Source organism: Thermobia domestica, chromosome 18 (assembly GCF_964235325.1).
Source record: "Thermobia domestica chromosome 18, izTheDome1.hap1.1, whole genome shotgun sequence".
Lineage (NCBI taxonomy): Eukaryota > Metazoa > Arthropoda > Insecta > Zygentoma > Lepismatidae > Thermobia > Thermobia domestica.
In genome coordinates, this window is record NC_137471.1 from 177,457,112 (window position 1) to 177,480,330 (window position 23,219).

The following is a 23,219-nucleotide window of genomic DNA, read 5'->3' on the forward strand; positions in this document are numbered from 1 at the left end:
TTTATTCAATATGAATTTCGTTTTAGTTGCTCAAATAATGATTTTATGATTACATGTAATTATTGACAAAATGTTTGAAATAGCAAAAACGAGTTTCTTTACTGATGGAGAATTTCTTTTTAGAAAGTAGATTGATTCTGTAATCTCTAATTTTATTTGGTTAATTTATTTTAAAACGAGATAGTAGCGGTTACCACGTAAGCGACATTCACTTTTTTTTTTTTTGCACATAAAGGAAATTAAGATATATTATCGTTATTTAGGTTCTCAAGACTTTAAGGTGCGAAGTTTCAAGCTAAAATATTTCACATTGAAGCTTAGAAAGAAACATTTCAACTTAATTCGCATTCGCAAAACTTCGGATGTAGTTGAGGAACATGAATTCGCAGTTCGCATACGCATTCGCATTCGGAAGCTTTGAAGGTGCGACCTAATACATCAATCCGTTTAATTTCTTTGTCGGGAGATCTAAACTTTGAATTTCGTTGAGACAAGAGTCAGAATTAAGACTGGAGTTTTTCATCTTTCCTTGCTCAACGGCATTTCCATGTGGAACAAATGTAGGGAAGACTACTTCTTTGACCCGTTACGACAATTAATGTTTATCCGATCGGTAACTTTCGTATACTTTTCACGTCCAACTATCTGTTTACAGTAAATTCGAAGTGTTTTGAAGCAGTTGGAATCAATTAGTAAGTTTATACTAGAACCTGTGATGAACTATTTTCATTTCGTGAAACTTAAAATTATATAGAAAGTTGATTGTATTATATTATGGTGCATTACTATTTAAAACTTTACAGGTAAAATATATTGCAGGTTAATTATCCGATATTAGGCCCACAAATGTCGAAAATACGTAGAATTTAGAGAAAACGAAAGGTGATTTTTTTCATGAAATTTATGCTAACAAATGAATTGTAAGATTGAAGTTTGAAGTGTTAGATTGCGCGTTGTGGCTATTATTTTGAAAATAAAATTTTCCAGTTCAACGTCCCATGATTATGCCCTCTAGGATAATATAAGGCAATTCAGTGATAATGGAAAAATTAGTGGAATAAAATGTAGGAGAAAACAGGAACACCCCGAGAAAATCCGCGGTCACAATGTCCAACACAGACAGTTGGGATCGAACCAAGGACTCCACGCACCAGAGGTAAGCGCTCTAATACTGAGCCACTATGCCCCCTGGTACTATTTTGAGTAGAGGCATGGTGATGTCAGACATTATAGTGCAAAGAGGTAATTATACCCTAGTATTTAAAGATGTGACGTTTCGATTTCGAGTTTTATAACATCGGGTTCTGTGTTTGTGAAGACAAGAAATTATTACATTTCATGAAGCAGCATGGATTATTGGGATTGCGCAGAAAGTTTTGCAAATATAAGGAGGCATTACAAATAAATAAATTGAGAGACGTTTACATTTTCAAATGTGGAGATCGTGTTGGTGTGTAATGTCATTTGCAAAAAGATGGTATACTTTTCGAGAACGCAAAACTTTCGATATAGGTGTTATTATTTATAGTGTATACGTGCATACTCAGAAAAGATAAACCTATTTTTTATATTTATAGCGAAATGCTCATATACGCGTATACTCATCATATCTGACGTGCCTGGTTTTACGGACGCAATTTCACGCTACCGCTCGGATTCCCTGTTGTGCTTCGGCCTTGACTCGGTTGCCTAGTGTTCGTGCTTTTTAGTGGGTATCTAGCACAGGTTGGTTTCTGTTTTTACACTAGTTTTTATGGCAGATTGCCGGTCCACTATTTACACGAAAATATATAAAGCCCTCTTAAAGTGAATGTGTAAGGAGGAATTTCTAATCTAACAGCAATAAATCATCTCATAAATGACAAAAAATTCACGTTTGTCAACCTGAAAATACTGCATCTCCTCTGTGGTACAATTACCTATATTGCTTTGGAATATGTAAATTAAGAATATTTAATATTCATTAAGAGTATGTTGTAATCAAATTCCGAGTCACACTAACATTTGTTTTCCATTATTTACCTAAAATTTGTATCTACTGAAATTTCCAGCTAATAGTAGAGCATATATTTTTGTCTGATCCATACATTTGGGTAATTGAATAGAAACAGTAAAAGTAATGTAAGTACCATTTCCATGTAGTCCAGTTTGAGAAAAGTTTACAAAAATTGAACTTTAAATACATCGATATTATCTTTTAAAAGGTGAAGTTCCGAAGTTGGTTAATACCCAAAATTAACGGAAATGTGAAAACAGCTTCTTGCATGTTGAGTGGTAAGAAAGTTAAATTTGAAAGGGTAGCGGAAAAATTTATAGCTGAGAGGAAAGAGAAAATAATAATAAAAAGCAGCGAACTAATTCTAAATTAGTCAGTGCACAAGTTTGTAACACGGGAATGGCATATTCCTTCCTACATTAATTCTCATCGGTTTTCTTCCAGTACTGTAGTTAAGTTACCGGCAATGGCAGTCTTTAAGATAAACGTTAAATATTCACCAACTAGTAATTTAGTAGTCTACAATCTAGCCAATTACACTAGTTAACAAATTTAAACTTTTTGTTTGTTACATGAGAAAAATCACCTGATCTTAAAGGAACTTTTTGCGCTGAATTCGAATATGCAGTCGGTTTCTCCCCATCACGTAAGTTTTCCCGTAACAGAGGGATTTTCGGGAAATTCCCCCAAAATTTCCCTTTTTCAGATATTTTATTCCCCTAGCTCCTGTCCCCTTACATATAGTAACATAGAAATTATACCTAAGTATACCTTGATTTATATTTAATAAACCCTAAAAGTTTCGTAAAAATCGCTTTGTTTTTTCTAGAGAAATAAATATATTTGTATGTATACTGTGTGCACTGTTTATTGCACCTGATAGTAATGCTTTCAGATCTCCTGAGTTGGGGTAAAAAGATTTGCTTTATTACTACAAACACAGACATAAAAATGAATATTTACAATAGTCAACAACACACTTGTATTGCTCTCTGTAAATTAGAAACGTGTATAAAAATAGAATGTACTTCCAACGTATATTTTTTTAAACGTACAGTATATGTATATCTTAATACATATATATACAATTCTCCAAGTTTTTTCGTTTTGTTCATGAAATGGTTATCAATATTTGTTATCAAATGTAACAGAATGCAAAAGAAAGAAAGAATGGAATACAGACTCATTGTTGACAACAATGAACTAATGCAGTCTGAATTTTCCACTACGGTATCGTTTCCCCCCTCCCCCCGCGCATTTCTTTCTTTCTTGTGTTCTTGACACCTGGTGAGGGAGTTTTCTACATTTTTATATTGACGTGTGGTTTAACACTACTTCACTTTCAAAGTTGTCTTTGCTGCTAAGAGTGCTTTCATGTTTGATCTTAACGGCATTATACCCAACTAAGACCAGAAGTTTAGTTTCTGATCAGTACAATGGCGTCAAGAGGACGGTGTTCGTGTGTTAACTCACCAAATAGTTTTTGTTATGTGTGTGGCCAGTTTGTAGTTAAAGGACAGTGTAGATCCATTACGCCATCGGTGAAACTAGCATATTATATATATATTTCGGATGTCGTGTGGGAGATCAGGACAAAACTTGGGCACCCAACATAATTTGTGCGTCGTGCTACGTCACTTTACTTGCATGGGCCAAAGGGAAACGGAGGTTCATGAAATTTGCTGTACCAATGGTGTGGAGAGAACCCACCAACCATCTGGATGATTGTTATTTTTGTCTCACAGTAGTTAAGGGACATTCTAAGAAAAGCAAATACACAATAAGTTATCCCAACGTTAAATCCGCAATTAGACCTATTCCGTACGGGGATGAACTACTTCCCGAGCCCCCTTCCAACTGGGAAGAGATATGGCCAAAAGACTCTGATGATGATCATGACCTTGATGAACCATCGACATCAACATGTACAACCAAGGATCCAACGTTCATCCCTGATTGTGTTCGCGAGCCACATTTCATCCGGCAATGTGAACTTAATGACATAGTCCGTGATTTGCACCTGACAAAACAAGAGGCGGAACTTCTGGGATCAAGGCTCCAGCAGTGGAACTTATTGGATGCAGAAACGAACATATCAGTGTACAGGAAAAGGCATGTTCAATTTTCAAGCTATTTTTCAATGCAAGATAATGTGTGCGTATGTACGGATATAAATGGGTTGATGGCGGAGCTAGGAATTCCTTACGTTCCAGAAGAATGGAGGTTATTTATCGACGCGTCAAAGGTCAGTCTTAAAGCCGTCCTTTTACATAATGGAAATAAAAAACCTTCTATACCACTTGCGCACTCAGTGAAGATTAAGGAATCCTATGACACCATGTCAACTTTGCTAAATCTTATAAATTACAAGGTCCATTGTTGGCAAATATGTTGTGATCTCAAGGTAGTTGGTATTTTATTAGGACTGCAGTGCGGTTACACGAAGTACCAATGTTTTTTATGTTTATGGGATAGCCGAGCTGATGACAAACATTATGAAGTGAAGGAATGGGAACCTAGAGTGAATTACGTACCTGGAGAATGCAACGTCAAATACGCTCCTTTGGTAAGGGGCCGCGGTGGCTCAGTGGTAGAGCGTTCACCTCTGGTGCTTGGGGTCCCGGGTTCGATCCCAGTCCCCGCCAAGTAAACTTTGTGGTGGACAAACACCGTGTGCGTGGGTTTTCTCGGGGTTCACCCGTTTCCTCCCACATTCTTCATTCCACCATTTCATTCATTACTCATCATCATCGTCTCCTTTAGCCTAACCGGCATAACGTGGGACGTAAAACTCAAAGATTTCATTTCATTTTTACGCTCCTTTGGTAGATCCTAATAAGATATTACTACCGCCACTTCATATCAAGTTAGGACTTATGAAAAACTTTGTCAAAGCCATAGACACATCTGGTGAAGGTTTCAAGTATTTGGGAGATAAGTTCCCTAACCTGAGTGATGCTAAGGTTTCAGCGGGAGTGTTTATTGGTCCCCAAATTAGGAAATTAATGCTTGATGATAGCTTTGACAGCAAGTTAAACAGTGCTGAGCTAGCTGCCTGGACAGCATTTAAGTGTGTTGTGCGCAACTTTCTGGGCAATAACAAAGCTGAGAGTTACACAGAAATCGTACAGGACATGATACAGAAATACAAAGAGTTGGGTTGTAGGATGTCTTTAAAAATCCACCTTTTGCACTCCCACCTCAGCTTCTTTCCTGCTAACCTAGGTGCTCTCAGCGACGAACAGGGGGAAAGATTCCACCAAGATATAATGGCAATGGAGAAAAGGTACCAGGGACGATGGGATCCTTCAATGATGGGGGACTGTTGTTGGGGTCTTGTTAGAGAATGCAACATTTCTTACAAAAGAAGGAAGTAGTGTACGTTTTTGTAACCCAATGGAAGTTTCATATATTGTGATAGTTTTGATTGTCTTTTCATGACCTTTTGGTACATTTGTATTATTGTTTATTTGAAAATTGTCACCCTTGTAAATTATATTGTATTATATTTTATATATGTGTTTGTGGTAATAAAGCAAAACGTTTTTACCTCAACTTAAGAGATCTGAAAGCATTACTATAAGGTGCAATAAACAGTACACACAGTATACATACAAACATATTTATTTCTCTAGAGAGAATAAAGCGATTATTACGAAACTTGGAGGGTTTGTTAAATATGAATCAAAGTATACTCAGGTATAATTTCTATGTTAGTATATGCAAGGGGACAAGATCTTGGGGTGTAAAATAAACGAAAAGGGAAATTTTTGAGGAATTTTCCCGAAAATCCCTCTGTTACGGTTAAATCGTACGTGATGGGGAAAAACCGAGTGCATATTCGAATTCAGCGCGAAAAGTTCCTTTAAGAACAGGTATTTCCTTTTATGTAACAAAACCTTTGTTAACTAGTGTTATTGTAAGATAATAATGAACTTTTTTTGAATAGATAATTCACTCATGATGTTTGATTCATTTGGTGATTCTGATTACAAAGAAATTCATTACTCGGAACAGTTCCTTCAATATTCCAAGGAAAAGTTCTTCCAGAAGGGAATCGGATTAGGAATTATAGTGAATAGAATAGAATATTTTGTTTATTAAAGAAACATTTGTTGCGATAGACAGTGTGAGCATAGAAACAAATATATACAAAGATAGAAAAAAAAAGTTACAATTCACACTTTCTTCAAATTTGTCGATACTATAAATAGAATTATTTACAAGAAAAGATTTACAATGTTTTTTGAAATCATTATCACACATCATTCGTATATGCACCGGCAATGTATAGTATAGTTTCATACCTTTATTATTATAACTTCTTTATGTTATACTTAGCTTAATATAAGGTGTATTTAAGTCATCTTTATGTCTAGTATTATGTGATATGTCCCGCTGTCATCCTTTCACTACTTATTTTAAACTTTGCTTTTTAAAGTATCAAGAGATTTATTACCATTTTCATTTTCTCTCGTGGAATCGTTCTTTAAAAACATTTAGGGCTTTCTGCAGAGTCTATCTGACGCGTGATTAGTGCCATACTGAAGAGTTCGACTAACATATGTTTCCTGCAGTAGTCAGGTTTTAGTATGACGCTGATCTAACGTGAAAACGACTCTGCATAAGGCGGTCAATGTTTAAAATAATAAACGAAATTTCTACACCGGCAATCACTATATTCTGCAACTGCAGCAAGTTCTAGAACAAATTTATTAAAAACTAGAACTCGTAGCAGAAGCTAGTGAAATATTACATGAATTTTCGTTCATTAGAGGATGGGTAGTTTTCCAACACCAACTATTACAGTACGTAAAAATTAAAAGAAAATTATATATTTAAGAAAAAATTATTACATACCTAAAAAAGTAAGTAGATGAATACAATCCAGCTACGAGCCTGATTAATATTACATATTTCTCACTAAAAATCTTATTTACCATAAGTAAGAAGCAAAACTACAAAATCATGCTTTCAGAACCATGTGTCAAGGTGTGTTTCAAATAACACCACTAATTTTCATTATTTTGCATGCATGCTCCACAATCAGGATCTACGAAATTACACGAATGATTAACGGTTTAGAGTCGACTTACTTCATTCTACCAGGAATCAAATATAACAATTGAATTCTTATTGACATATCTTGATATTACATCAAGAAGATTCTTAAAAAAATGTTCATTATCCGGACACTCGCTATGGAAAGTATTCCACTATTACCCAAATTACTTTCTTTCTAACAATCCAACAGAAAATGCACTATCTCGGAGTGTGCGTTAAATAGAGATCAAATCATTTTCAATGGAGTACAGTTAATTTTAACGTCTCTATCAGCAGCTAGGCTATATGAGACGGGACATACTGATTAACATGGAATCCGAACATGAGCTCCCGCCGGTAATCGAATCCAGGACTTCCACACCAATGGCGCGTATGGTAACCGCTTAGCTACGAAGGAGCTCACATTTTCAATGGAATGAAGAAAATAGTACAATTCGGTGGATAAAGCTAGTACAGTGCGTTTTCAGGAATTACAAATATCAGGACTGAATTTCTTCGAATCCCACTGAAACAACTCAGTAATTACTAAGCATAGAATACGAAATATTAACAGATGCTATCATCGCAACTGTGTTTATGGAAAAATGCTAAGAAATATTTCCTACTACTTTTACACTAAATGTTCTGAATAGAAATGAAACTTTAAAATTATTATTCATCTTTGCTTCTAGAAAAATAAGGCATTCGTAGAAAGGATGAACTCAGGAAGATATACTTGTTACTCTAGAATAAATTCATGTATATTACACTTACATATATATCTTTGGTTGTTGTCGCAGGTGACTGAATAGCTCGAGAAGCTTCAGGGAAAATCCTGTTAAGAATTCTTGCCTCCGGGATGATATAATAGTAGTTCCTTCATCGGCGTTTGTTTGTTTTGGTTTAATTACACACTTAGTTAGCTTATTAAAATATATTGGGTGTTCCGTCACTTATAACTTATGCCCGTCATGTCGATTGATGAAATTCCTCGGGGAGGATACACTTGGGCAAGGAAGCTGGGCAGATCTGAGTTAAGATATCACCCCGATATTTTCGTTATGACTCAGATAAAGTTAATAATAAACTTTAAGTAATACTAAATGGGCTCAGAAATATTTTTGCCCTGTTGTATGTAGCGCGTTCGATGCAGAATCGAGCCGAGAACCTGCTACATGAAATGAAATTTATTAACCATTAGAGTGGACTTGGTCATGAATGGATTATAGAAGTTAATTTCAAATATCATTTCTTTTTAGCTTTTAACGACTGTATCTGTTTCTATTGGGAATTACCTACTATTTTGTAATGTGGCTCCCGATATAATTTTAATATATAACTACGCAAATAAATGCAGAAATGGGAGTGTCGCAAATAGACACAAATATTGTTTAGTACATTAAGGGAATAACGAGAAATAATAGTACGTCACTAGTGAAATTACTGTTTTAACTTTCCTTGGGGTCGGGAAGAAAATGTTTCGCTTTCTGTTAATGAATCTACGGTTATCTTATAAACTATGGGAATATTGAAACAAATCTGTATAGTTGTTTGTATTTTGTGTGCATGAACAGAGCGTTGTGCTTGACGGAGTATATGGTATTCTGAAAATTAGTCTGAATTCTTGGTGCTACTCACTCAGTCACTAATATTGTATCAATACGCGTAAAGAAAGAAAGAGAGAGAGAGAGAGTGACGATTTTTTCTATGACGTTACAAGATAGAGTTGAAGTCTGGCGAGGGTATTAAATTTAATGTGTTGTTGTTGTTAGCAATATGCCACTACGACCCGTGTTCAGTTACGGCTTTTTAATGTTCAATGTAAACAGAGTATCCGGGGTGTTATTCCACACGTGTCCCGATACCAACATTAATGTTATAGTTATGGTAAAAGTTAAATTCTTATCTTGTTCATACTAAATTTTATATGCATGAATATGTCTTGCTCTTCTATCTTCTTGTATGAAGCGTTCTCTTCTTCGTGGCTTACTGTGCACAGGCTTTTTACTATATTTCTTCATACCCTTTTTTGTCCTGATGCATACTCTTCTGTTCTGTTCTAAGTCCATACTTAATCCACCACTTTCTATGAATTTCACTACCATAGAAGACACAACTGTTCAATGTAACTATTCTCTTTTAGAAAAATGGCACATCTTCTTCTCAACTTACGTACTTCATCTTGGGACGAACGAGATCGAGTTGTCATAAACGAGAACTCACAATATTCACCGAACATACACGAAAACTTGTAAATATAATCACAGATTCATAGTATGTGTAACACTTTCCGTTGTTGATAGGTTTTCTGTGAAAAGGAAATACTAACTAAATGCACATATGTAACAGTTAATCTTGCTTTCTGCCTTTCCTCAGAATTTGGCCTAAGTTGAATACTCTCCTGGATACTGAAGGAACTCCAGGTTATCCAACCTTAACTTAGATTGTATTTGATCAACAGGAAAAAAAGAGAAAAAATTTAAATGATCTCTGCAAGACTGAAGAAGGAAGATTTGAGAAGAAAAAAAGAAAAATAAAATAAAATAAAAGAACTATACTTTGAATCAGGATCTTTTCTCCTGTTGAGACCACTGCGAGAAGCAAGGTAACTGTTGATTATAACCTTCATGTTTAATTCTTCCATTCTAAAGACCACTTGACAAATATTATTAATCCAGTTTATAGCTAACGGATATTCAAATCTCATAACACAATGACTACTACTTCATAGAGTACAAAATAAATTTATTGTTAGAACAGAAAGAAAAAAAATAAAAACTACAATGACAGAGCTCCCCATCCAACACGGGGAGGAAAAACACTGAAGCACAAATTTCAACTGGTGAAAAGAAAAATAATGAGGTTTAAAAATTTAATTTTAGTTCTCAATTCCAAATTTTATTTTCACCAATCTTACTTTCACAACAATTTCCACGCGAACAGAACATTTTTTTTTTTTTAAACGCACCTCTTAAATTCGCAAAGAATAATTTTGTTCAGGTTACAGTTAGTTAGTTTCGTAAATATAAACTCTGTTTGGTCAATCCGATTCTTAGCGCAAGTACATTTTTAGAATTTTAAAGATTTAGAGTTACATAAAACAAAATACAAGTTCCATTTATATCGGGTTGACCTATAAAAAATAAATTGTTATGTTGCCCAAATTGAACTTCGTCACAATTTAGTATTAATTTTTACATTTGTTTTTAAACACTATCACATCATTTGAAAGGAGGTGGTAACATTTCCTTGGCCTGCTGACATACAATAGGAATAAAAAGAAAAAAAATATTACAAGGTTTTACATCATACTTATTAAATCGGTTCACAAATCTGAATACAAGTTTCACCTAACAGCTTTCCTAATGGCTGAGCACCCTATGAAAGTGGCAGCGGTGGAGATGGAAAATGGCCAGGCCTACATAAACACACTGAAGAAATAAAATATTGTCTTCCTTCGAGCGGGCAACCTGTCTATCTCAGGTGCAACACGTCTCTAAATACACACTTTCTGTAAATATTTAACTATTTCTTTTGCCCATGGCTCGTTAAATCGCAACTTCTCTAGTCTCACTCGTATATTGCACATTTTTCAACTACCGATTGTATCTGCCAATTAATATTTCTTTAAGCTACAGGGCGAGCGGACAAGCTTCAGGTAATTCCATTATCAAAAGCGTTTATGTTAAAACATGTCAGCAGGATAGAGAGAGAGCAGTGAACGTGAAGCGGAATTATTCTTCTATATGTAGAGTTTACTAGGAGGGACTTAATAACCACAAAGAGCCAATTTTAGACTTTGTACACAATAGTTAACAATACTAAAACTAACCTAACCTCTATAACTAACGAACAAAGAAATAAATTCATACAAAACAAAAGATTTAAACGCAGATTTAACATGGAGAGGTGCTAACCTATACGTAAATTTTAACATTTGAAGTTCTGACCGAGACAAGTGGAAGCGGAAGTGATGGGAGTGGAAGAACGAATTCTATCACCCGGGCGACTGAGGACCAATGCTTGAATGGAAACATTTACTTTAAGCGATGATAATTTTAGATTTCATTACTCTGAAGAAACTTAACTATCCTTACATTTACCATCGTAGAAATAATTTACAATAAGCAGACCTATCTATTGAAACTTATCCCCCCTTTTCGTTCTTCAGATGTAAACTTCCGAAACTGGAATTTTAAAGGAGATCATAGTTCTCATTTTGAAGATTTGTCACGATTTGTAAAACGTCAGCCAATTCGTCCGAAACCAAATTTAAACAGCAGCAGTTACTTTTCCCTATGCCTGGAACTTTCCGAGTAGCATGTTTCTTCCAGTTTCTTCCAGTTTTACAACTGATCTTCTAAATTTACTTCAGCCGCATTATAAATCAAAATAAATGGATGTTACCTTTTAATCGTGGAAGCCACCGGTCAAACCTTATAATTCGTTACATCCACTGCAAACTAATCCATTACGGGTGAACCACGTGCACCATCACCAGGGACGAGGAAATCTGTCAAAAATTTCTCGAATTAATACACTCTCACTCATAGTTGTCTTCTAGGCCTTCCTCCCACCTACTGGTTTGTGGTTTTCACTATTAAGTTCGACACTCACATATTGAACACGGTGGTTAGGTGGTTTTTGTCAAAATTTCCTTCTATCTCAGGTGCCTGAGATGCTATCACTACGCCATAGTAACGCAAAAAAAGACGCTATCTGCTCTTTCCCGGCGAAGAATAGCTTCATTTCGCCCCCCTTTTCTCTGATGTGTACAGACATTACTACCGGAAAATATTTGAAATATTTAACACGCTTATCGTCCTATTATAATATATTAAAACAGAGTCAATTAAAGTAAAAATATCTAAATTAGAGTTACTTATTTTATATCTAATTTAATTTACAAAAAAATATTTCTCTTATAAATATTGTTTTTTTTCTTATAACTTCTCTCCTCAGGTGGCAGCACAATCATGCACAGCGAGGACTATAAACGAACTCTTAACGTGGCTTTGGATCGAACTCGAAGAAGGGCGCCATTTTGGGTCCTCAAACTCCCAACGATCTTTTATTAATTTTAATCATTATATATGAGCGGAAAAGACCATCTCGCATAAACATAATAACATATATACAACTATGTGCATCGACTCATAACTTCTTAGTTCACTAGTCCTATCTGCTTACATAGACAAACTAATCGGTTTTTCATAAATGGTTTCGTTAGTGAATCGGCTAGTTGTTTCTCTGTAGAAATTAGTTTTACTTCTAATTCATTTATTATACCCTTCTCTCGTATAAAGAATTGTTTCGTCTGAATATGCTTAGTTCTCTTGTGAAATTCAGGATTCTCAGAAGGTTTCGCAGCTGCACTGTTATCTACTTGTATTACCGGTATCTGCAGTGACTGTGTTATTTTTTGAAAAAGACGTTTAAGCCAAATAACTTGTTTTGCTGCTTCAGTAGCTGCAACTAGCTTCGCCTCAGTAGTGGATGTTGTCATCATATTTTGTTGTTGACTTATCCAACTAATAATTCAACCTGAAAATAGTATAAGTACACCAGTGGTTGATTTTCCTGTCTTCTCACATCCAGCAAAATCAGTATCACTGTAGCGTTGTAATATCCCTGTGTTCGTATTGTGCAAATAAACAATTCCTAATTCAACAGTTCCTGCTAAATACCTAAATACACGTTTTGAACCTCATAACATCTGTCTCTGAAGGATGTTCTAAAGTTCTTGACAATACAATTACATTATAGGCTATGTCAGCCCTTGTGCCTAATATCAAATACATTAAACAACCTACTGCTTGACGATAAGGATATATATCTTGTTTTCTGTTTCTGTTTGATCTGATTTCTTCATTCTCAGAATTGGAGTAAACAGTTCTACATGAGTCAAAATGAAACTTTTGGAGTAATTTCCTTGTGTACGATTTTTGATGTATCTTGATGTTACCATTGCTATACTTCTCTATTTCTAGTCCTAAGAAGTATTTGCTTCTTGTACTTTATCTTAAATTCTTTCTTCAGTTCTATCAAGTATTTTTCAACCTCTTCCTTGTTATGGATTCCAATTATTCCATCATCAACATACAAAGCTATAAGTATCTTATCGTCCTTTCTTTCCCTAATAAAATGGCTAGGACCTGCTTCTCTCGTCTTAAAGTCTCGATTGAGCAAAAAGTCACCAAAGCGTTTATTTCAACAACGAGGTGCTTGCTTCAATCTGTATAAGCTTCTTAATCTACATACTTTCTCGCATCCATCTTCATACCCTTCTGGCTTTTTGATATATAGCTCTTTCTCCAGTTTTCCATATAAAAAGGCTGTTGATACGTCAAATTATAATAAGTGCAAACGTTCATTGGCTGCTGCACTTAAAATTGCTTTTATAGTTCCAAGTTTCGCAACTCGACTGAACGTCTGTTTATAATCAACGTTCTGCATTGACTAAATCCTTTCGTAACTAATCTGGCTTTGTATTTTTCAATTCTACCATTCGGTTGCGTTTTCACTTTTTAAACCCATTTACAAGGAATTGCTTTCTTTCCTTCTGGTAAGTTACATAATTCCCACATCTCATTGTCCTGTAATGATTCCACCTCATTACCCATCGCTTTGTTCCATTCAAAACTCTCTTTGCTTCGAACAGCTTCATCATAGGAAGTGGGATAGTCTATTTCACTGACAATCTCTTCCAATGACATCACAAAATCATATTTTGCTGGCTGACGTAACTTTGAACGATTTCTAAGTACTATTTCCTGACTAATGTGTTCTTTTTCATTACCGGACGTGGGATGTAACTGCGAATCGATGTCATCTTCAATTCGAACTTCTTCCTCCTGAGACAAAGATTCTGAGTTTTCTTCTATAGTATCTTCATTCTGGGTTTCTCTTCTTCGAAGATAGACTTCTTCTCTTGAAGTTTCTTCATTTATGTTCTCTTTAAAAATAACATCTCTGGATATTACTACTCTCCGTCCATCTTTGATCCAAATACCATATGCTTCATCTCCATTATATCCAATAACGTATCTTTGTTTTGCTTTTTTTTCCATTTTTCTTCTTCTTTGTACAGGAATATGCACAAAGCACTTACATCCTATTTGTCTCATGTGCTTAGTTCTTGGTTTCTTCTTCTTCCAGAGTTCATACGGACGTACACATTTCTGAGATGACTTTCCCGTTCTGTTTAAAATAAAATGTAAATTGCAGTTGAAACCATTTCTGCTGACATTTCTGGTGGAAATTGTACTTCTGGATTGGAATAGAGAGACGTTCTTGTCATTTCTACTATGGTCCTCATTTCTCATTCACTACCCTTATTTTGCTCTGGTGTGTAGAGAGATGTGAATCTTTGATAAATGCCGTTCTCTTTCAGTATTGTACGTACTTCAGCATTATCAAATTCTCGTCCATTATCACTAAGAAATTCCTTAATGGCATATCTTTCAGCTTTAGCACTTGCTAATACTTGTCGCAATGCGTTCTGTACCTCAAATTTCTGATGTACAAATATACCAAACCTATATTTTGAATAATAATCGCAAAACACTACCAAATACAGAGTATCTACTTTTGTAATGATTCATGAAAAGGCCCACATACGTCTGCCGACAGTAAATCTCCCACTGCTGACGCAAGTTTTCGATTGTTAAAAGGTAACCTATGTGCTTTCCCATATACACATGATTCACACAATGTGCGTTTATCTTTTAAGGTAACATTCAGTTCTCTCTTCATTAACTCTTTAATATGCTGTTTGTCCTGATGACCCCACCTTGAATGGTATAGCTTTAACAGAGCTCTGTCCGACAATACAACATTTATTTCTGCGTTGTTTTCTAAGATCATAGGTTCAAACTGAGCTTTAAATAATGTACCTTGTAAATCGCTTTTTCCTTGTACAATCACTTCATTGTCTACTGTTAAGTAACATTCCGTTGCAGAGGACATAAACTTTTATTGCGATTTCTATCCTGAGCTGCTATAACTGAAAACAGATTCTTACTAATTTTCGGAACATACCAGACATCAGAAAGCACTATAGATATATGTTTATCGTTTGCATTCGATATTACCTTAACATCATCTTTTCCTAGGGCAATCAGCTGTTCACTATCTTCTGCACCAATACTACAAGGATTTTCAAACTTGTCAAAATTAACGAAAAACTCTGAAGTATTAGTGATGTGTTTCGTTGCTCCATTGTCAATCCACCAGGCTTGAGGACTACCTTCTTCAGCTGTATATTCTTCATTCGTTACATTAACTATTGTTAACCTCATTTCACTTGGCTTCAATTTCTTCGGGTTAAGATCCAAAGATGAGCGTCCGTTTCCAGCAAAAGTTTTAAAATTTACAAGGAAGATATGGATAATTTGATCGTTTGTGTGCTTGATAATATATAAGAATCTCGAAATATATGTTTATTTCATATATATAAGAGGTTACAAACATGAGACTATTCGCCGAGCGGAGGGAACTACTTGGCGCAAGGTAACAGAATAGTTGCATTATGAAAAACAAACGAGCATTGATATTATCAACATGGCGGCAAATATACCGAAAAAATGCACACTATGTGAATTGACTTTGTTAAATTTCGTGAAGCAATACATACATAACAAGCAAAACCTTCTAAAACTATGTGAAGAACATGAATTAATGAACCTAAGAGCAAATTGTGGAAAATGTGCAAAAAAGGTGGCAGTGAAGAAAGGTGGAGAAATTTATTGTTTTCAGTACAAACCGAAGTACTAAAGTAAGTTAAAATAAAAAGAGTTATATTAATTAGAGTTTAATGAGGACTGAAAACAACGTGCTCTGTCGGGCTCTAACCTGCCTTCACTCGTTAACGCTAGCTCGGCAATACTGTGTGAATTACATAGTAAATTTTGTTCGGGCGTGCAAGAGCACCTCTGTTGACCTGTGTTGTATATGCAAACCAAACCTAACGTAACTTCTCCCCTACCTCACGATGTAACGAAAGAAACCATAATGGTCACTTAGGAACTAGGATTTGAAAAATTATGAATTTTTCATATCTTTATGACGATTTTGCTTGAAAATTAACGAACGCCCAACTTCGGAATAGCTGTCATTTCTTCTGACTATTTCTGGAAGGCTTTACATCTGTTATGCATTTTCTACAAGTTCGAACCCAATGACCTCTAAGTTTACAGTAGGTACAAATGTCATTCTTCCTAGATTTTTTCTTCAATACTTGCTTTGGTCGATTAACAACTAACGCCTCTTGTGATGAAGATGCGCCCTTGTACTTTGTTTCTGATGAATATTGCACAAAGTTCCGTTCAAACATACACAATTGCGTATTTAACTCGTCAAAATTAAGTTCGTGAGCAACATCCAGCTTGATTTAAACGTTTCAAAATTACTGGGAATGATGGGTAACACCTTACAAACCAGTAATAAATCTGGCAGTTCTGTGTGTCCTTTCTCCTTCAAACCAATATTAAGTTCCATCCACAAACTATTTAATTTCGCAACATGTGTAGAAACATCTTTCTCGTTCCACGAAAAAACAAATCCATACATATTTTAAATAACTAATCTTTAGTAGTAGCTTCAAATAACTGTTTCAGGACCAATTGCATTTCTTCAGCGATCTCCTTTTCCATAATTTTGTGGTAAACCTCATCAGTCACTGCACTTTTGATCATAGTTTTCGCATAGCTATTGGCTTTATTGTAAATGTCGGATTTTTCCCTCTATTTCTTTTTGAGCTTCCGACGCACTCTCTTGTAATGCTTCTGGTTTCTGTAATATGCCATCAATTACTTCAATTGTTCCTTCATGATATTCTAACACATCCCTGATCTTCCGTTTCCATACGGGCCAGTCTTTCTCACCTGTTAATGGTTTTATATTCTTCAACAAATCCAATTTTGCGCCTACAACTAAACAATACTAATTTTCTAAATATAGTAATTATATTACCTACAAAGCATATTTCTGTACAGTACAGCTTTACCACCACTCAAGAAAAGAAAATATAAAAGCTACTACAGTACCCCGTCTTTTGTTTTGAGAACTGAATATAAACTTGCACTTCGTATGTAACTTCAACACTGTATATCTGTAGATAAACTTAACACGCCAGTAAAGCCGTCCAAGATGAACACTGGCCCCATATCCAAAAATATGTTAGCAGTATGTTACTACGACACGTGTTCACTTACGGCTTTTTAATGTTCAATGTTAACAGAGTATCCGCGGTGTTATACCACACGTGTCGCTATACCAACATTAATGTTCTAGTTATGGTAAAAGGAAAATTCTTACCTTGTTCATACTAAATTTTATCTGCATAGATATATCTTGGTCTTCTATCTTGTATAAAGCGTTGTCTCCCTCGTGACACTTCTTACTGAGACAGTCGTGTGCACAGACTTTTTACTGTATTTCTTCATACACTTTTACGTCCAGATGCATCTTCTTTTGTTCTGTTCTAAGTCCACAATTAATCCACTACTTTCAAAAAACTTTACTACGACAGAAGACACAACTGCACAATGGAACTATTCTCTTTTAGAAAAATGGCACCCCTTCTTTTCAACTTACGTACTGAATCTCGAAAGGAACAAGATCGAGTTGTCATAACCGAGAACTCACGATATTACCGAACACACACGAAAACTTGTGAACATAATCACAGATTTTTCAGTATGTGTAACAGTTGTGAGATCAACCGATTTTAGGAAAGTAGATTTGGATTTTCCAGGTTATACACAAAAGAGTTTTAATTTATAAAATTTCTCTTCACACTCTTCATCTAGAAGGATATCTCTTGTTTTCTTCTTTCTTATGTTTTCAATAGAGAAAAAAAACTTTGTTCAGAAGAAGTAAGTTGTCAACAGAGGCGAATTTAAAAGGTGAAAACAAGGGGGGAGGTACCCAGAACCGAGACTAATGTAAGTATATAATGATTTTACTCTAAACTTCCAGAAATATATAAATAATAGCTTAAATTATATTAATCAAACATAAAACTTGGGGGCCTAGGCCCTCCAGCCCCGAACTAAATCCGTCACTGGTTATGAATTACAAATTACTTAATAATTATAGTTGTGTCAATTAATATTATAAGGGTATAATTATTAAAAAAAGAAACTAAGATAGTAATATAATTCATCTTGTAACAATAAAATAGTCATTCTTATTTCTTAATTCTTGTCAAAACTACCATTGAAATAAATTAATGTAGAAGCTAAATGGTAGCACCCTAAAATTAGATAATGTTTTAAATTATGTTTAAGGAATCGACATTGTTTTATACTAAAAAAATATTTCTCCACGTATATGTTCTGTAGAGCAATAAACTTATGTACTTTAAATACTTGATTAACATAATGATTTTTTTTACCTCTTATTGCCATAATTATTATACTGCATTCTTTAATGTAGAGCAGTTTGTTATCGCTAGTGTTGGGGGTCACGCCTCTCTACCTTTACACTCACAGCTCAGAGGTAACCAAAAAATGCAGTCTTAATCATCTCTTCCACTAGGACACATAACATGCTGTGTCAAATGTTAATTGAACTTGGGAAAATTTGAATAGCAAATTGATAGGAAACGTGGTCGGTTACGTACGAGCTATCAAAGTATCAAAATAAGTTTAATTACTCTTTTTCTCTTTTCTACTATTTATACTTATGGCGAGGGATAAGTCACTATTCGACGTTGTATGCAAAGCACATCCCGAAACCTACAACCTTGCGTTAATGAAGGAATAGAATTTACAAAGCAAAATGATTTCCCAAATAGTAATTACGTTGAACTACTCATATTTTCACTTTCAGATCGTTACTACATTTGATATTACACATTGATTATCACAACTTAATAACCTTCAAAATATGTAAGAACACTATGTAAGAAAGATAATAATGCTTACAACATTTACACAATAAACGGCCGTTAAAATAAGAATATCAGATGTTAACTTTTGAGAATTTCAACTATTTCTCTTTTTCTCTTTTACATTAATAATAGGCTGTGCACATTTATTTACATGTAAGTGGCTCGTTAAGAATAAGTTGTGCGTAAGCAATTGTGCGCTGTTAATTTTTTTTCTGCAATGGTACTTTACTAGCTGGCGTGCTAATTGAACATATTCTTTCACTATGACTTTTCAAACAATATTCCTCTGGCGATCCTAACACTGGATTCTTCCTCTGATATCAGAAATGCAACTTTTGGCTACTTACAATTTTCTTCCGTGTTGCAACCTATGGCACGGCTTATCCTCGACTTCCTTCCCGTGATTGGGGTTTCGACGTATATCCACCGACTGATTTGCGCTTATGGTCACTGAGTGTCATGTGACTAGCAGCCACTCACCAATACAACATTGTCCACTATTGGTTGATGACCAAAGATTGTCCAATCACTAATTAGTTTAGATGTCACGTAGGCATCTGGGGTGACCTGCTAATTTTCGTTCTCATGGGAACTGAAATAGAAAAAGTCCCGGGTTTCGGCACCAATTAAATACGTTATCGCTAGTGGAGGAGGTCACGCCTCTTTAACCTTGCACTTACAGCTGAGAGGTATCGAGAAATGCAAAGTGCCAATCATCTCTTCCACTAGGACACATATCATACTTTGTCAATTGTTATTTAAACTTGGGAAGTTTTAAATAACAGATTGATAGGCAACGTGGTAGGTTACTTACGAGGTACCAACGTATCAAAATTAGTTTAAATACTCTTTTTCTCTTTTCTACTACTTATACTTATTGCGAGGGATAGCTCACTACTTCGACGTTAGATGCGAAGCACCTCGCGTAGGCTATAACCTCGCGTTAATGAAGGAATAAAATTTACAAAACGAAGTGATTACTCAAATAGTAATTACGTTGAACTACTCATATTTTCAGTTTCAGATTGTTACTACATTTGATATTACACTTTGATTATCACAACTTAATAACCTTCAAAATATGTAAGAAAAATAATAATGCTTACAACATTTACACAATGTACGGTCTTTAAAAGAAGAATATCAGATGTTAACTTTTGAGAATTTCAACCTTTTCTCTTTTACATTAATAATAGGCTGTGCAGGATTATTTACATGTAAGTGGCTCGTTAAGAATAAGTTGTGCGTAAGCAATTGTGCGCTGTTAATTTCTTTTTCTGCAATGGTACTTTACTAGTTGGCGTGCTAATTGAACATATTCTTTCACTATGACTTTTCAAACAATATTCCTCTGGCGATCCTAACACTGGATTCTTCCTCTGATATCAGAAATGCAATTTTTGGCTACTTACAATTTTCTTCCGTGTTGCAATCTATGGCACGGCTTATCCTCGACTTTCCTCCCGTGATGGGGGTTTCAACGTACATCCACCGACTGATTTTCGCTAATTCTTGTCACCGTGGGTCACGTGACTATCAGCCACTCACCCAATATAACATTGTTCACTATTGGTTGATGAACAAAGATTGTCCAATCAGTAATTAGTTTAGATGTCATGTAGGCATCTGTGGTGACCTGCTAATTTTCGTTCTCATGGGAACTGAAGTAGAAAAAGTCTCACAGCAACTATTCGAACAAAAGGTTATTGTTCTACGCACACACACATATAAAGACAAAGTTAATTTTGGAGTCTTTAGGTCAAAACGAATGATAAGGTTGGTTTCACTGTTGCCAACTAGTGTCCTCTTCACTAAAATAGGTTAGGAAAACTAATAAAATAAACGTTTTAATTTTCTTGCTTCGATGAGCGTTCCGCTGTCGGTAGCAAGTTAGTTTCTTAGCTACATTGCCTTAGTTCCTTAATTTCTTACCTACATTAATTAAGTTCAGTATATTCGTGTAAAATGGACTGCGAGGTTGAACGCAGCTGTTCGCAAAGACACTATCTTATGTAATCAATTGTATTTTATCTTAGCTTTTTTTCGTATATTGCAGTGTTATCAGATAAAGCTTTAAGCTTAATATTTGCTATTTCTTGAGATAACAAATTGATGATTTTTAAACCACTTTTTTCATTTCAGGTTTTTCCAAAAGGATGCAAAAACGGCATTAAAAACTTCACAGTTACCAATAAGAAAATTCAAATTATTGAATTATTCTTTTCGGAACCTTACTTGTGCATCATAAAGGATATTTATGCATTGAAGTTTAATGCTGTAATGGAGAATGAATATGAAACTGAAGATAAAGTACCTTGTGTTGACTCAGTTTTCATCAAAGTAGAGAGTAATGATTTTCCTGTTGAGGATCATTCATATGAAGGAGAAGATATGGTTTTCGATGAGAGCAAGGAATCGAAATTATTAGCATTCACAGAAGAATGTCCTACAATCCATGAAGCCAGTAACTTTCCCTCTACTTCGAACTCCATTTTCTTGGTGGAGCCAAAGCCTGAGGTCGAAAATTATGATACAAGTCTAAGTAATATTAATTACGAACTCAAGACGGAAGCATGTACACAAGAGGATTCTAGAAATCCTGAAACCGGAAACAGTGTCCCATCTTCAAACTCAGATTATTTAGCGAAGTCAGAACCTGAAATCAACGTTGATGGATATTTACGTCACTCTGACGACAAACTAAGTGTGGAAACATGTACCATGCCTGCAGAATTATGTGAGACAGTATTAAATAGCGAAGATAAAATAAATGGGTCAAAGAGATGTGAAGAGCAAAGGTAATGCAATTATTTTTAATTATTTACAATTTTGTCTGTTAGTAATTTTTGCTGGTTAAAGTGCGTGATTTCTGTATTTTGTTTGAAATTTACTTTTTCTCAGGTTCAAAGAGATGGATACAGTGTTACTCTTAATATAGCCGTGAGACAGTCATAGTCTTTGGTTTGTAGAATCAAAATTTCGCGAAAAGGTCCTATTATATCTTTTTGAGTATAAGTTCTTAACATGGCAGAGTATGAGAAAACTAGAAATAAAAGAGAAAGCATCTGAACGATATGTCAAGTAGGAATAAAGAAGGCGAGAAGTCTGATGTTTAGATGATTAATTAATGTTCCCAAGCAGAAAATATAATTAAAATCGGTGAATAGGTGGTTGTGGAAAAGGAAATGATAGAATAATACAATCAGGAAGTGGAAGAAAGAAATAGTGTCATAAGACTTAAAAGTAATGTAGGAATATAGTGTGCGCACTATGGTGGAGAAGTTGATAAAGATAGAAGAGGAAATTACTCAAGAATTGGATGAAGAATATGCACAGCGCTGTCACAAATTATGATGATGGAGTGAGCACAAAGAATGAAAAATTGATAGAAGATTATTATATTTTGAAGGTATGGAAACAATTGTCAAAATTGTTGGTTTGATGAGAGTTTAGTGTGTTTCTTGCAGCAAGGGAATACGAAAGGTAAACCGACGAAGTACGAAGACGCACTACGTGCCGGAAGACCAAAGTGAAGAAAAATGAAGATCTGTACAAAATGAAGATCTTCAGTCAACAATTAAGGCGAACTGGCCAGATATGTGAGGAGCTGAGACTACGATTCAATGTTAGTGGAGAAACTATTCGGCATCATCCTCGTGAACTTTGGAAACAGTGCAAGTTGGATCGATGTGTCCCTCTGATTTAACTTCGTGCTAGAAGGTAACGAGAACAGACACCTATTTCTTTGCTGTCTCGTCTGAGGGAGGAGGCATTTCTAAACAGGGTGTTGACATGTGATGAGAAGTGCGTCCTGTACAAAGCGTTACGGCGTCGTCATTATTGGTTAGCATCCAATGAACCACTTCCAATACAGCCGAAACCAGCACTGCACCAGAAGAAGGTACTCATGTTTGTTTCTTGGACTTCTCGCGGCATCGTGCATCGGGAACCTCTACCAGCTGGTCAGGGCATCAATGCAACTCTGTGCTGTCAGCAGTTGAACATGTTTAAGAAAAACTCAACACTGTAAACTAGCAGTTCTCAGTTGCAAAAGGGTCCTCCTGTTGCAGAACAACGCTAAGCCGCACGTGGTGAGGATGACCTGGACACCATTTTATGCCTTGGATGGAAAACTATTGCAAGTGCCATACTGTCTGGACATTGTACCGTTTGATAACTACCTGCTCCATTCCTTGTAAAATCACCTTAGAGGACACCAGTTCAGATCCCTAGTAGAGGTTTTAAATGCACTTGATACTTTCTTCGCTTCACGCCCAATCAAAT

The 23,219-nt window shown here is 35.3% G+C and overlaps 1 protein-coding gene across 1 annotated transcript; it reads left to right on the plus strand.

Annotated features, from left to right (window-relative positions):
• The first annotated feature begins 484 nt into the window (after positions 1–484).
• Positions 485–22,536, plus strand: LOC145676034 (uncharacterized). The gene is made up of 2 exons (XM_081746885.1): positions 485–692; positions 21,078–22,536. The coding sequence occupies exon 2, from the start codon at positions 21,216–21,218 to the stop codon at positions 21,735–21,737; it is 522 nt and encodes a 173-aa protein (XP_081603011.1). The 5' UTR covers positions 485–692; positions 21,078–21,215; the 3' UTR covers positions 21,738–22,536.
• The last annotated feature ends 683 nt before the right edge of the window (positions 22,537–23,219 follow it).